Source organism: Littorina saxatilis, linkage group LG11 (assembly GCF_037325665.1).
Source record: "Littorina saxatilis isolate snail1 linkage group LG11, US_GU_Lsax_2.0, whole genome shotgun sequence".
Classification (NCBI taxonomy): domain Eukaryota; kingdom Metazoa; phylum Mollusca; class Gastropoda; order Littorinimorpha; family Littorinidae; genus Littorina; species Littorina saxatilis.
The window spans coordinates 43,394,687-43,408,183 of record NC_090255.1 but is presented as its reverse complement, the minus strand read 5'-3'; the positions used below and the strand labels follow the sequence as shown (position 1 = coordinate 43,408,183).

At 47.0% G+C, this 13,497-nt stretch overlaps 1 protein-coding gene across 1 annotated transcript in view; it reads left to right on the top strand.

Moving 5' to 3' along the window:
• The window catches only part of LOC138979589 (structural maintenance of chromosomes flexible hinge domain-containing protein 1-like), a 140,579-nt gene that overhangs the window by 88,543 nt on the left and 38,539 nt on the right, over positions 1-13,497 (top strand). Inside the window, exons 48-51 of the mRNA XM_070352299.1 lie at positions 3,295-3,379; positions 4,603-4,734; positions 5,240-5,389; positions 11,491-11,623. Coding sequence (XP_070208400.1) covers positions 3,295-3,379; positions 4,603-4,734; positions 5,240-5,389; positions 11,491-11,623 — 500 coding nt within the window. The remainder of the gene's footprint in view (positions 1-3,294; positions 3,380-4,602; positions 4,735-5,239; positions 5,390-11,490; positions 11,624-13,497) is intronic.

The following is a 13,497-nucleotide window of genomic DNA, read 5'->3' as shown; positions in this document are numbered from 1 at the left end:
CGGGGGCGTGGAGGCCGGTGTTAGATCTTTCTCCTTTGAACAAGTTTCTGAGAGTAATCAAGTTTACCATGGAAACTCCAACTTCGGTTCGGGAGGCCTTACGGCCGGGAGATTGGGCAACGTCGATCGATCTTACAGACGCTTACTTTCACGTCCTCATACATGTCGCGGACAGGAAGTGGCTTCGCTTCCCTTGGGGCGGCAAAGCTTACCAGTTCAGGGCTCTGCCGTTCGGCCTGTCTTTAGCCCCGTGGATTTTCACGATTGTGGTCAGGCAGCTTTGCGCTCTTGTGAGACAGGAAGGCATCCGTCTCAGAGCATACCTGGACGATTGGTTAATCCTTCACCAGAACAGGGGGCTTTGCGAGGCTCATACGCACAGGGTGCTGAGCCGGGCGGCACAGCTGGGTTTCTCTGTCAACCTGACAAAATCCGAGTTGGAACCATCCCAGACGTTTACTTACCTGGGCATGGAATTCGACACACTTCGGTGGTCTGTCCGTCCGTCTCAAAGGCGGATCGACAAGCTTCAGGGTCTGATTCGGTCTCTCTACGGAGAGAATCACGCCAGTGCAAGGGTTCTGACTTCGGTTCTGGGTCAGATGGAATCCATGGCTTCCCTCATTCCGTTGGGCAGGGTTCACAAGAGGCCTTTTCAGGCCTCCCTGCAGTCAAGGTGGGATCAGACATCCCAGGACTGGAGTGTTCCGATCGCTCTGGGAACTTGGTTTCAGCAGACCACAGGTGTTTGGCTTCTTCCGGATTTGTTCCGGGGTGTTCCCATTGTTCGTCCACCGCCGGAGAGAGAGTTGTTTACGGACGCATCTCTGACGGGGTGGGGTGCTCATCTGGACGAGCACATGGTTTCGGGACTTTGGGATTGCTCTCAGGCCTCCCTACATATCAATGTACTGGAGTTGGAGGCCGTTTCCCTGGCGCTTCTAGCGTTCAAGCCTTTCCTGGAGGGCAGTCATGTACGTCTTCACACCGACAACATGTCTGTGGCGTCGTATGGGAACAAGCAGGGGGGGACTCGGTCTCACAGTCTTTCCGACATTGCATGTCGCATTCTCAAGTGGTGTCACGCCCAGCACATTCTGTTGTCAGCAGTGTACTTGAAGGGCAGTCTGAACGTCCTTGCAGACACTTTGAGCAGAGGGGACAGGATTGTTCATTCAGAGTGGACTCTCACACACCAGTCCTTGCAGCGGCTTTGGTCGCAGATCGACAAGCCCAAGATAGATCTCTTTGCGACGAGGTTTTCGGCGAGACTTCCTCTCTTTGTGTCCCCCTTCCCGGATCCTCTGGCCTGGAAGGTGAATGCTCTGGAAGTGGATTGGTCAGATCTTCCGGCGTATGCTTTCCCTCCGTTCTGCCTCTTAGGCAAAGTCCTCAGGAAAGTGGACTTAGAGAAACCAGCGCTGGTTCTGGTCGCTCCTCTGTGGCCAAGCCAGCACTGGTTTCCCGACCTACTGCGTCTAGCAGTTCGGCCCCCGATCCCTCTCGCCCTGAAAAGAGGAGATCTCGTGCAGCCTCGGTCAGGCGTTCAGCACGAGAACCCACAGATCCTGGCCCTTCACGCGTGGATTCTGTCCGAAGCGCTTTGCGTAGGGCAGGGGCCTCTTCCCCTACTCTGAGATTCGTTGGACATGCACATAGAAAATCGACGTCTTCGGTTTACTCATCGCACTGGGCCTCTTGGTCTAGGTGGTGCGCGATTAACGGGGTTAAACCTCTTTCACCTAGGTCTATTCATGTAGCCAACCATCTGTCTTGGTTGGCTGATCAGGGGGCTTCTCCCTCTTCTATTAGGGTCCGGAGGTCGGCGATCTCTTCGACCCTCGCGCAATTAGGCCACAAAATTTCGCTCGGAGGGGTTATCGCTAGTGTTATTAAGGGGGCTGCCCTTTTAGCAGCTCGTTCAAAATCGCTTCTCCCTGCATGGGATTTGTTCCTGGTCTTACGTTTCTTAGCCTCGGATGAGTTCGAGCCTCTTTTGTCAGCCAGTTTGGCCGATTTGACGCGTAAGACTGTGTTTTTAACGCTTCTCTCTACTTCGAGGAGAGGTAGTGAGGTGCACTCTTTGTCGGGTTTAGACAAGGATATTGCGTTCGAGAAGGATGGTTCCATTTCTCTCAAATTTGTTCCCGGCTTTCTCGCGAAAAACCAGAAACCTGGCCAGCTTTCTCCAATCTTGCGCATCCCACCCTTGAGCAAGATTTTGGCTCCTGGAGATCCCGATATTGCAAATTGTCCTGTGAGAGCTCTCCGATGTTACCTGTCTCGAACTCGGCCTGTTAGGTCAGAAAGTCAAAAGCTTCTTTTCATATCTTTAAACACGGCTAGGTGTAAGGATATAGCTAAGGTGACTCTGGCCAAATGGATCTCCACTCTGATCAAACGAGCATATGCCTGGTGGCAAGTGCAGTCGGGTGATATTAGGGCAGTGTTGCCTCTCACCGCGGCTAGAACCCATGAGGCGAGAGCCTGGGCATCCTCAGTGGCAGTTCTTCGGTCCGGCAAGCTAGCCGAGGTACTGGAAGCTGCGTACTGGCGCTCTGAGGACATCTTCGTCAATTATTACCTCAGAGACGTCGCTTCTGTAAGACAGGATGGGAGCTCCGCGCTGCCTGCCATGGTAGCGGCGGGACAAGTCCTGCATGCCTAGTTTTTGGTAAGTACCCACCACCTATAGTAGCAATCTGCTATATGTGAGTTGGGTAATAATATGTAATTTAATCCAAAATTTTAATAATAAATTTTCATTTAATTAATATACTTACCCAACTCACATCGTTTAAACCCTCCCGCCTCCCCGCTGTGGTGGTATTGGGTTCTAAAAAAGTAGTGAGTTGGGCTTCGTTCGAATGATACAAATGGCGGCGTATGCGCACGCATACGGATGTTGGACCGGACATCGGTCTGATATTATGGGATGGATCACTCTTTTTTAGGGTGGTCTCCCTTGTTACCAAGGGGAACGCGTACAGCGTTACCAGCACTGAACTAGAGTTAATTGCTATATGTGAGTTGGGTAAGTATATTAATTAAATGAAAATTTATTATTAAAATTTTGGATTGTGTGTGCTAGTGCTGTGTTTTTCACCATGCTTACTTTGCTTGTGGACATGTATAGTCTGTGTGTCATTCGATTAAAGCTTGCAAGTGTGTGTGTGCGTGCGTGTGTGTGTGTGTTGTTTATATTGATGTTATTATGTGTTTATTCAGCCACAATAAAATTTCTTATTTGAGATGATAAATTATTATTGTATTGTATTGTATGTGTCGTTACAGAAACCACATCGCCCCCACCAAGGCTGGCGCATACAACGTCATGTTTGTCTTCTTTGACAAGAAGAATGAAGTCTACAGCAGTGTGGTGAGTGTCTGACCATCACAGTTTTCTTTTGGGACTTCTCTACTACCGTGAAACCCCCCTTTTGAGACCTCCAAAAATCTTGATAAAATTTCAGTCTAGAGACATAGTGCTTGCTGCCGCACGAGCCCAGAAAATGATCTCTCTTTATGTTTGCTGCGCTGTTTCCAGACACATCGTACGTAGGGTGAATAGACAATTTTGGAAATGCAAACTTACGACACGTGGTTCCTGTACACTTGTATGAGACAGACCCCTCGCTGTGAGTGGCATTTAATATCTCGTGGGAAATAATGTCACGTGGTGAAACTTTCCCTCGTGACACTACAGGCCATGCGCCAGTCACAGCGAGGGGGTCTTTCTCACACACAAGCACAGGAACCATGTGGTAAGTTTGTCTGAGAAAAAGCAAGGGCACTCACTCTGTCACAACCCATACAAACCCAACAGAGTTATTTCTGGAATTCCTCTATTGGGTCTTAAAAAGGAGGGCGTCCTAAATGGAGGTGAATTTGCCGAGGTTATGAACTGAACATCTGGGATAGCAAGGTCTTGAAAGGGGGGTTCCACTGTATCTTCTTCTTCTGCGTTCGTGGGCTGAAACTCCCACGTACACTCGTGTTTTTTTGCACAAGTGGAATTTTACGTGTATGACCGTTTTTTACCCCGCCATTTAGGCAGCCATACGCCGCTTTTGGAGGAAGCATGCTGGGTATTTTCGTGTTTCTATAACCCACCGAACTCTGACATGGATTACAGGATCTTTTTCGTGCGCACTTGGTCTTGTGCTTGCGTGTACACACGGGGGTGTTCGGACACCGAGGAGAGTCTGCACACAAAGTTGACTCTGAGAAATAAATCTCTCGCCGAACGTGGGGACGAACTCACGCTGACAGCGGCCAACTGGATACAAATCCAGCGCACTACCGACTGAGCTACATCCCCGCCCCCCACTGTATCAATTCTGCAGATTACATTTCTGCGTTTAAATAGGCAAATTGTTGAAATAACTCTGGCAGGTTTAAATGGTTTATGGAAGAGTTGTTGACTCATGGAAGTATTGAGGCATACAAACAAACCCATTGACAATGTGAATTGACCTTTCCCTACCTTCTTATTTTGTTTAGTTTTTTTTTGTTTTTGCTTTGCTTTGTTTTGATTTCAAAATGCAGTTGTATTTTCTGTACCCATGACACAGGAACAAAAAACAAGATGTTTAATTGCAGGTGCCTGTGACAGTAGCACCGGGCCCAGCAGCCAGCCTGGTACCAGGTGAGCCACCAGGTGTCCCCACCGTCTCCAACACGCGCAGTGCAGCCAGTCGGTGCCTCATCCGCTTCCTCAAACTACACCTACAGGTCAGCGTTTGGTCATGCTTTGAATTGAAATAAGATAGCATGCGTTTCCTGGTTGGTCAAGAGCCAGAGTGGCACGGTGGTCAGTGTGTTTGACTCTCACATTGGAGGTCGTGGGTTCGATCCACACCCAGGGCAAATACAAATACCCAGTTTTCTGAGCGCTCTCCAGTCAACCCGACTGGAAGTGACTACCTGACCTTGACATGTGTTTGTCTTGTCTGCCTGGTATAGAATATTACAGCTAAGTCTTGAATATTGGTTTCTTCACACTTGGTCCTTTCTATTTGTAAAATCAGTTAGCGTTGCTTTCTTTAGTATATTGCGGGATGGAACGGAAAAAAGATTGATGGATGGATTGGCTATTGACTGACTGATGGATGGATTGATTGATTGATTGATTGATGGCTAGATGGATGCATGGGTAGATGGATGGATGGATGGATGTCTGGATGGATTGATTGATGGATGGATTGTTTGATGAATGGATTGATTGATTGCTGTACAGGACAAACACGGCAACCCAGTGGAGGACGGCTACAATGGTGAGGTGGTTGCCACGGTGACGGGGCCAGCTGGCGGCGGTGAGGTCCCCGTCTTGATCGGTGGGGTGCGCTTTGTCACCGTCACCATGAGGAAGGGGCAGGCCACTCTGCAGGTGATCACAGATGTTAATGATGTGTTGTTGTACGGTTATTGTTCTGTTATTATTTTAGGATGACTATGCATTCGGTGTTGACTGTGTTAGGAAACGCTACCGTTGCTGAGCTTTGGTTCAGTTTTGTGTGTTGCATGTAGTTGACTTATTTGTACTTTGTGGGAAAGTACCGATATTATATTTTGTAAACACAATATTTATGCTTGGACGACAATGCAGATGAACTTTCTAGTCCTGTCAAAACAAGTTGTTTACCACGCTGTTTGTAGTGTGAGTTCGTGGCGTTCGTTCGGATTAAGTGCGTCGGCGCTTTTGTAGTACGTCACAGAGAACGTCACTGTTCTAGTCCATAGACGGTTCGTATATAACGTAGTTGTATCATGTTCGGTCTGGAATATTCTCGAGATTGAGTATTTACTATATATGCCAGCGCGATTTGAATGTTAAAAGCTTCTACTTTGAGTTCTGCTACGATGTGCAGTTGTATGTATGGAATGCTAAATAAATCATCGAACTCAATTTGACGAGTTGTTTTCTGCTGCTGCGAAGACGGGCGACGTAGAATAAAAGAACACAACTATACGACGTTTGAGAACTTGTGGCAATCTCTAGTGTCGTGTAACAATTGGGGGCCAAGCCAAGGATCTACGTTTAACGCCAAGGGTTTTCCAGCAACAAAGACAGTTAAGACAGTCACAGGAGGTAGCCATCAATCGGGTGTATCCTGAGGGATCAGTATTGAGACTACGGAACCGTGGATTCGGTGTGACTGGTGAAGAGTTTGGTAATCGCCGCAGCTCGGTACGGTGAGCGACGCCGGAGTGTATCGGGATTACAGAGGTTAGCTGCCGTTTGGACGAGACGGACTTCGTCGCGGAGCTAGTGCATTAATACTACGAAATACGACTGGGGTACGTCGTGTACGTATCGTGAGCAGAGTGCGCCGTCACGTTAGACGAGGAGGGTGGCAGCCTGCGTCTACGAAGGTGAACCGGCAGCGACGAGAGAAGCATCGGAGGTGCAGTAGAGACTGTGTTCTTTTAGAAGACTACATTCGTCTACGTTCAGGGCTGTGAAGGAATACAGACGAAGGCACCGGAAAAGACCAGAATGGCTGAGTTCTGGGGAAAAGGAATTGAACTGGGACTAAAAGGCAAGCAGTTGACGGAGTTCGTCGAGTCCCAGACACGACTGCTGGCGCAGCGTGAAGAAAGACAAGCGCAGCGTGAGCGAGAAGAAAAAGAAAGACAAGCGCAGCGTGAGCGTGAAGAAAGACAAGCGCAGCGTGAGCGTGAAGAAAGACAAGCGCAGCGTGAAGAAAGAGAAAGAGAAGCACAGCGTGAAGAAAGGCAAATAGAGCTGAAACGCTTAGAGCTCCAAATAAAAATGGAGATGAAGCGCTTAGAGCTTCAGACAGAAATGGTGCGTGTTCAAAATGAGCACGAGGCACCACGCCTAAGAGATAACCAGCAGCAAATGCTACACAGGGCACCGAAACTTCCAGCATTTGCTGACGGGAAGGACCAGATCGATACTCCAGACTTCACCGGAGAAGTTGAGGCCGTCTGCCTGAAGAAGCCCTTGTACGATCTATTAATTGGGAACATTGGGGGTGCGAGACGTCCTGATGACCCTGATTTCGAATGGAGAATGGGCTCAGCTCAGCCTGCTGCTGAGGAGGAAGACCCACTGCCATTCGCGAATGAAGATATCAGCGAACTGTTACGAGATGACAGAGCAACTGTGCATCGCCGCGACCAGCCGCAGGTTGTAAGCGCTGTGACGACCAGAGCCCAGGCGAAGAAGGACAAAACAACTACGCCACTCAGGGTCACCAACAGTTCTGCAACTGCTGTCGTGGACAGGGATCGGCTGATTCAGCTACAGGAAGCTGATTTGACCTTGACAAAGTACAGGAGTCGTCCTGTCAAGGAGATGACTAAGGGCGAAGGCACTGTGCACTTTGAAGTAAAGGCCGAGATCCTGTACAGAGTGTTCCAGCACCCGAGAGTCAACGGTGGGAAGCCATTACGTCAAGTTCTGGTGCCTCAACCACTTAGGCGCCAGGTGATGGAGGTGGCCCACGACTCTATTATGGGAGGTCACCTGGGTGTCAAGAAGATATCGGACAGAATCCAGGCTGCGTTTTACTGGCCAGGACTGCATGCAGATGTGACTCGATTCTGCCGATCGTGCGATATTTGCCAGAAAACCATACCTCGAGGAAGGGTCCCGAAAGTGCCGTTGCAGAAGATGCCTTTGATCGACCGACCTTTCAAGAGGGTGGCCATTGACCTCATCGGCGAGATCAAACCGCCAAGTGAAGCGGGTCATCGTTGGGTACTGACCCTGGTAGACTATGCAACCAGTTACCCAGAAGCCGTGCCTCTGAAGAAAATTGACACCAAGACTGTTGCCGAGGCACTTGTGGACATTTTCAGCAGAATTGGGGTTCCTGAAGAGATCCTCACAGACCTGGGGACACAGTTTGTCTCTGAATGCATGGAAGAGGTCAACAGGCTGCTGAGCATTCGTCACTTGACTACGACACCCTATCACCCGATGTGCAATGGGCTGGTAGAAAAATTCAATGCGACGCTGAAGTCCACGCTGAAGAAACTATGCAGTGAGCAGCCAAGGCAGTGGCATCGCTACATCAATGCCTTGCTGTTTGCATACAGGGAGGTGCCACAAGAGTCCACTGGATTCTCCCCGTTCGAGCTGATGTACGGGCGGACCGTGAGAGGCCCGATGCAAATACTAAAGGAATTGTGGACAAAAGATGTGGACACACCTGAAGTGAAGAACAGTTACCAGTACGTGTTTGAGTTGCGAGAGAAACTGGAGGAGACTCTCGAGATTGCGAGAGAAAACTTGAGAAAGTCTCAGGATAGCGGAAAGCACTACTACGACCGCAAAGCCGTAAACAGGAAGTTTACACCAGGTAACAAAGTGTTGATACTGCTTCCCACTGATCACAACAAACTACTGATGCAGTGGAAAGGCCCATACGAGGTTGAGGCCGTGGTAGGGATCAACGACTACAAGGTGAATGTCGGCAAGAAGTCCAAGATCTACCACGCTAACCTCCTGAAACTGTATGTGGAGAGACCTCCGGAAGCAGTACAGGTCGCAGCAAGTGCGGAAGAACCAGCCGAACTAGACGAGTTCGACGGTGAGGAACTACTGGAGTTGGGAGACCTCCACAAGAAAGAGGGAGTGGATGACGTCAAGCTAGGACCTGACCTGACAGAAGATCAGCAGAAGGAGCTGCATGATTTTATGGGCGACTTCACCCATAGGTTCTGTGATGTTCCAGGCTCTACGTCCTAGGTCGAACATGAAGTCCACCTTACATCTGACGTTCCTGTTCGGTCAAAACCATACCCTATCCCGTTTCAGGCTCGGGAATCCTTGAAGAAGGACATCGACAACATGTTGAAGATGGGGGTCATCCGTAAGTCATCATCCCCTTACTCATCTCCCGTTGTTGTTGTCAAGAAGAAAGACGGCACAAACAGGGTATGCATTGACTTCAGGAAAGTCAATAAGATCACCGTGTTTGACCCTGAACCAATGCCGACGGCAACTGATCTATTCCGACAGTTAACTGGCAGTAAGATCTTCTCAAAGATCGATCTCAGCAAGGGATATTGGCAAATTCCTGTGCGCGAAGAGGACATACCAAAGACCGCCTTTGCAACTCCAGACGGAACGTATGAGTGCCTGCGGATGCCTTTTGGCATGGTGAACAGTGGTGCTACCCTGAAGAGGGGAATGCGAAAAATGCTCAAAGGAATGAAGAATGTTGTGTACTACTGGGATGATCTGCTAGTCCACACGGAGACCTTTGTGGAGCATCTGGAGACTTTGAGGGAACTGTTTTCCCGCCTGACAAAAGCCAATCTGACCGTGAGACCCAGCAAGTGCATTTTGGGGACCGACAACGTTGACTTCATAGGTTATTCACTGAAGGAAGGTCAATAGGGGCTTTTGTTGGAAAACGTCACCAAGATCCTCAATGCGCCACGTCCTGAAACCAAGAAGCAGGTGCGATCCTTCCTTGGATTGGCTGGGTACTACAGAGAGTTTATTCCAAAATTCGCCGCCATAACGGCGCCTTTGTCAGACATGACCCGAAAAGGATGCCCCAACCGAGTACTCTGGGGACCAGCTCAGGAGAAGGCATACCAGACCGTGCGCGACCTGATGTCACGAGACCCGGTGCTACGCCTTCCTGATACTGCCAAAGAGTTCATCTTGCGTACAGACGCATCGGACGAAGGGATCGGCGCCATGCTGATGCAAGAGCATGGAGGTAAACCGTTTCCGGTCAGCTATGCCAGCAAGAAGCTGTCAGGAGCCGAGAAGAACTACTCGACCATGGAGAAAGAGTGTTTAGCCATCGTGTGGGGAATCAAGAAATTTGAACTCTACCTCCAAGGGGTGAAATTCGTGCTTCAGACTGATCACAAACCCCTCACCTACCTGAACTCTGCGAAGTTTGTGAATAATCGTATCATGAGGTGGGTGATGTACTTGCAGAACTTTGATATGCGAGTGGAATCGATCAAGGGTTCAGACAATGTTGGAGCAGATTTTCTCAGCCGAGTATGTGATTAAAACTGTGTTCATTCTCCAACAGACTAATGTACATATCTGGATTTCAATCTGTTATGTATACATAATATGTGTACAGGTAGCGTTTCAATGATTGAAAGAAATTAGGTAAATTTCTTCTGGTGTTGGGGGTAATGTTAGGAAACGCTACCGTTGCTGAGCTTTGGTTCAGTTTTGTGTGTTGCATGTAGTTGACTTATTTGTACTTGGACGAGAATGCAGGTGAACTTTCTGGTCCTGTCAAAACAAGTTGTTTACCACGCTGTTTGTAGTGTGAGTTCGTGGCGTTCGTTCGGATTAAGTGCGTCGGCGCTTTTGATGTACGTCACAGAGAACGTCACTGTTATAGTCCATAGACGGTTCGTATATAATGTAGTTGTATCATGTTCGGTCTGGAATATTCTCGAGATTGAGTATTTGCTATATATGCCAGCGCGATTTGTATGTTAAAAAGCTTCTATTTGAGTTCTGCTACGATGTGCAGTTGTATGTATGGAATGCTAAATAAATCCTCGAACTCAATTTGACGAGTTGTTTTCTGCTGCTGCGAAGACGGGCGACGTAGAATAAAAGAACACAACTATACGACGTTTGAGAACTTGTGGCAATCTCAAGTGTCGTGTAACAGACTGTGTGTGTTTTATTCTTCGTCACAACACAGACGCTCAACTTTCTGTTTTAGGATGACTATGCATTCGGTGTTGACTGTGTGTGTTTTATTCTTCGTCACAACACAGACGCTCAACTTTCTGTTTTAGGATGACTATGCATTCGGTGTTGACTGTGTGTGTTTTATTCTTCGTCACAACACAGACGCTCAGCTTTCTGTTTTAGGATGGGTGTGGTTTGTACGTCTTGTACGCGTGATTTGCTGGCTGGTTGTAATACTGGCATGATGAGGAGTTTGGTCTTGGAATAAGTTGTAATATTGGTTTGTAGGCTGGTCAGTCAGTCGGCCGCTTTGGTGCTGGTTCTTTTGTGTGTGTGTGTGGGGAGGGGGGGAGTTGGTTTTTTTCCTTTTTATTTTTTTAACAAATTTTTTGGGGGGAGGATATTTTAAGAAAATGACCTGTTACTAATGGGGTTTTCTCTGGTATTTGACATTCTGTTATTCTTTAAATGTAAGCAGGTACAAAAGAATTGTTCCCCTTTCATTTTGGATAGCAGTTTTTCCTTTGATACAGATTTGGTTGAAAACAAAACTGATGACAAAAGGACCTCTTTTGGTGCATTCTTTCTTACCCTCACTATTTTACCTTTTTTTCTTACTTAATATAATATTATTTCTTAATTTTTATTATTTTTTTCGACTCCCCTAAGTAATCAGGAGAATCTTAGGAATGAGCAGTGTTCGGCCGTCTGTTACACTGTAATTAGACATGACGAAGGGGTGTTTTGTAAAGCATTTGCTTTTCTTGGCTTTTAATTTATTGTTATTTTGTACGACTGTATTTACTTTTTGTGTGTATTGTGTACGACAGCAAGTGACGATTCAGGAGAACTCTCCGGGCAAGGACGGCATGGAGTACAGGCTGAGCTGTAAGGTGACCTGCCCCCTCGTCACCAAGAACCAGAGTGTTCCCGCCTACGACATTCCATTCCTCTTTTATAATGGTCAGTTGATTTGTCTGTCTGTTGGATTGCTTTGTTTGTCTGTCTGTTGGATTGCTTTGTTTGTCTGTCTGTTGGATTGCTTTGTTTGTCTGTCTGTTGGATTGCTTTGAAAGACTCACACGTCCACCCCAAGCCTCACTTTCTCCCTGCTCCAATTCTATCATCAGACAGAAGCCACTTCCTGTTCTCATAGTAAGTTTATTTCAGTGCCAGCTTTCTATACATTCTTGCCGAGGTACAGTAAACATTTGTGAAATAGGAGTAATGCACTGAAACCATTAAGATAGGTGAATACATTTGGGATTTAAAAACTACTCAGAAATATTTTAATGCTCTGAGGAGAAAATTTAAATTGGTATGAAGAATGGTGATGTATGCAGTCCATCTTTATTCTTACGTTCTTTCCAGTCAACATTGTGATGATAATGAAGTAGGGAACGTCAGTTCATAAAACCTTTTCAGCAGACATTGATATGTCATTGTCGACTCGAGCACATACAATTCAGGTACCATGAGTCAGAGTGTGAGAAAAATGTATAAATGTAGTACTATTCTATGATGAAATATATTGAACATGAATACAACATCAACCTGAAACTATCAACAACAAAGACAACATGACTAACAAAGAAAAAAAAATGAAAAAGAAAAACATTGAGTTATTATACACAATGAAATAGTCTAGATATGCACATGTTTGCACTCGGTTGGCCTAGTGGTAAGGCGTCCGCCCCGTGATCGGGAGGTCGTGGGTTCGAACCCTGGCCAGGTCATACCTAAGACTTTAAAATTGGCAATCTAGTGGCTGCTCCGCCTGGCGTCTGGCATTATGGGGTTAGTGCTAGGACTGGTTGGTCCGGTGTCAGAATAATGTGACTGGGTGAGACATGAAGCCTGTGCTGCGACTTCTGTCTTGTGTGTGGCGCACGTTAAATGTCAAAGCAGCACCGCCCTGATATGGCCCTTCGTGGTCGGCTGGGCGTTTAGCAAACAAACAAACAAAAAATGTTTGCACTGCAATATTTTTTGGGTCCTAAAAATCTTGAAAAAATTCATTTTTAATCTTGTCCCTTTGTGACTGTTGATATGGACTCTTCTTGCTTGATAAGCGAACTCCGGAAATAAGTCTGTGGGGTTTGTGTGGGTTGTGAAAGGGTTAGGTAGTTTTAGAGAGACGAAAAAAGCCCACCACTTTCCTTTCGCCACGAGTCATTTTTTCTTGCCCGCTTGGATGCGCGCGCACAACGAAACTCAACAGTGCGTGTTGTACATTTCGCGGTTTAGACGTTACGGCAGAGAAATTCTGTTCGCAGAAGAAGCGCTGACAACACAAGTGCGATTAATTTGCAACCCGAAGCTCTACTCATAAAATTTATAACTGTTCAAAGTGAGACAGTTCACAAATTAAAGTCTGCCCTATAAATATAAGTATTCTATTGATATCAGGGGAGAAATAGAACTCTAAAGTCGTGAATCGGCTCCTGGCCGCCATCTTTGATTTTCCCCAGCGCAACCTGGGGAAATGTATGCTACAGAAATCCAGTGAAAGATCGACTTAAGCATCCTCTCCAGACCTTAAAGTAGGAAGATATGAACAGTTGACATAACAATCAGGTAACCTATATCCAATAAATGAAAGGTTTCCATACAGAAATAACCAAAACATGATTACAAAGTTAACGAAAGTAGATTCGTAGAATCGCCCAAATCAACGAAAGTCGTTTGTGTTTTTGGTGTGAACTTCATTTCACCGATGACCGGAAGTGACGTGTACGCAACATTTGTGATGTAGCATTTCCTTATATGGTACAAAAGGAATGTGGTTGGTTAAAATGAGATCGTTCTAAATCAAGCTAATACTGTTGCTTTTATTG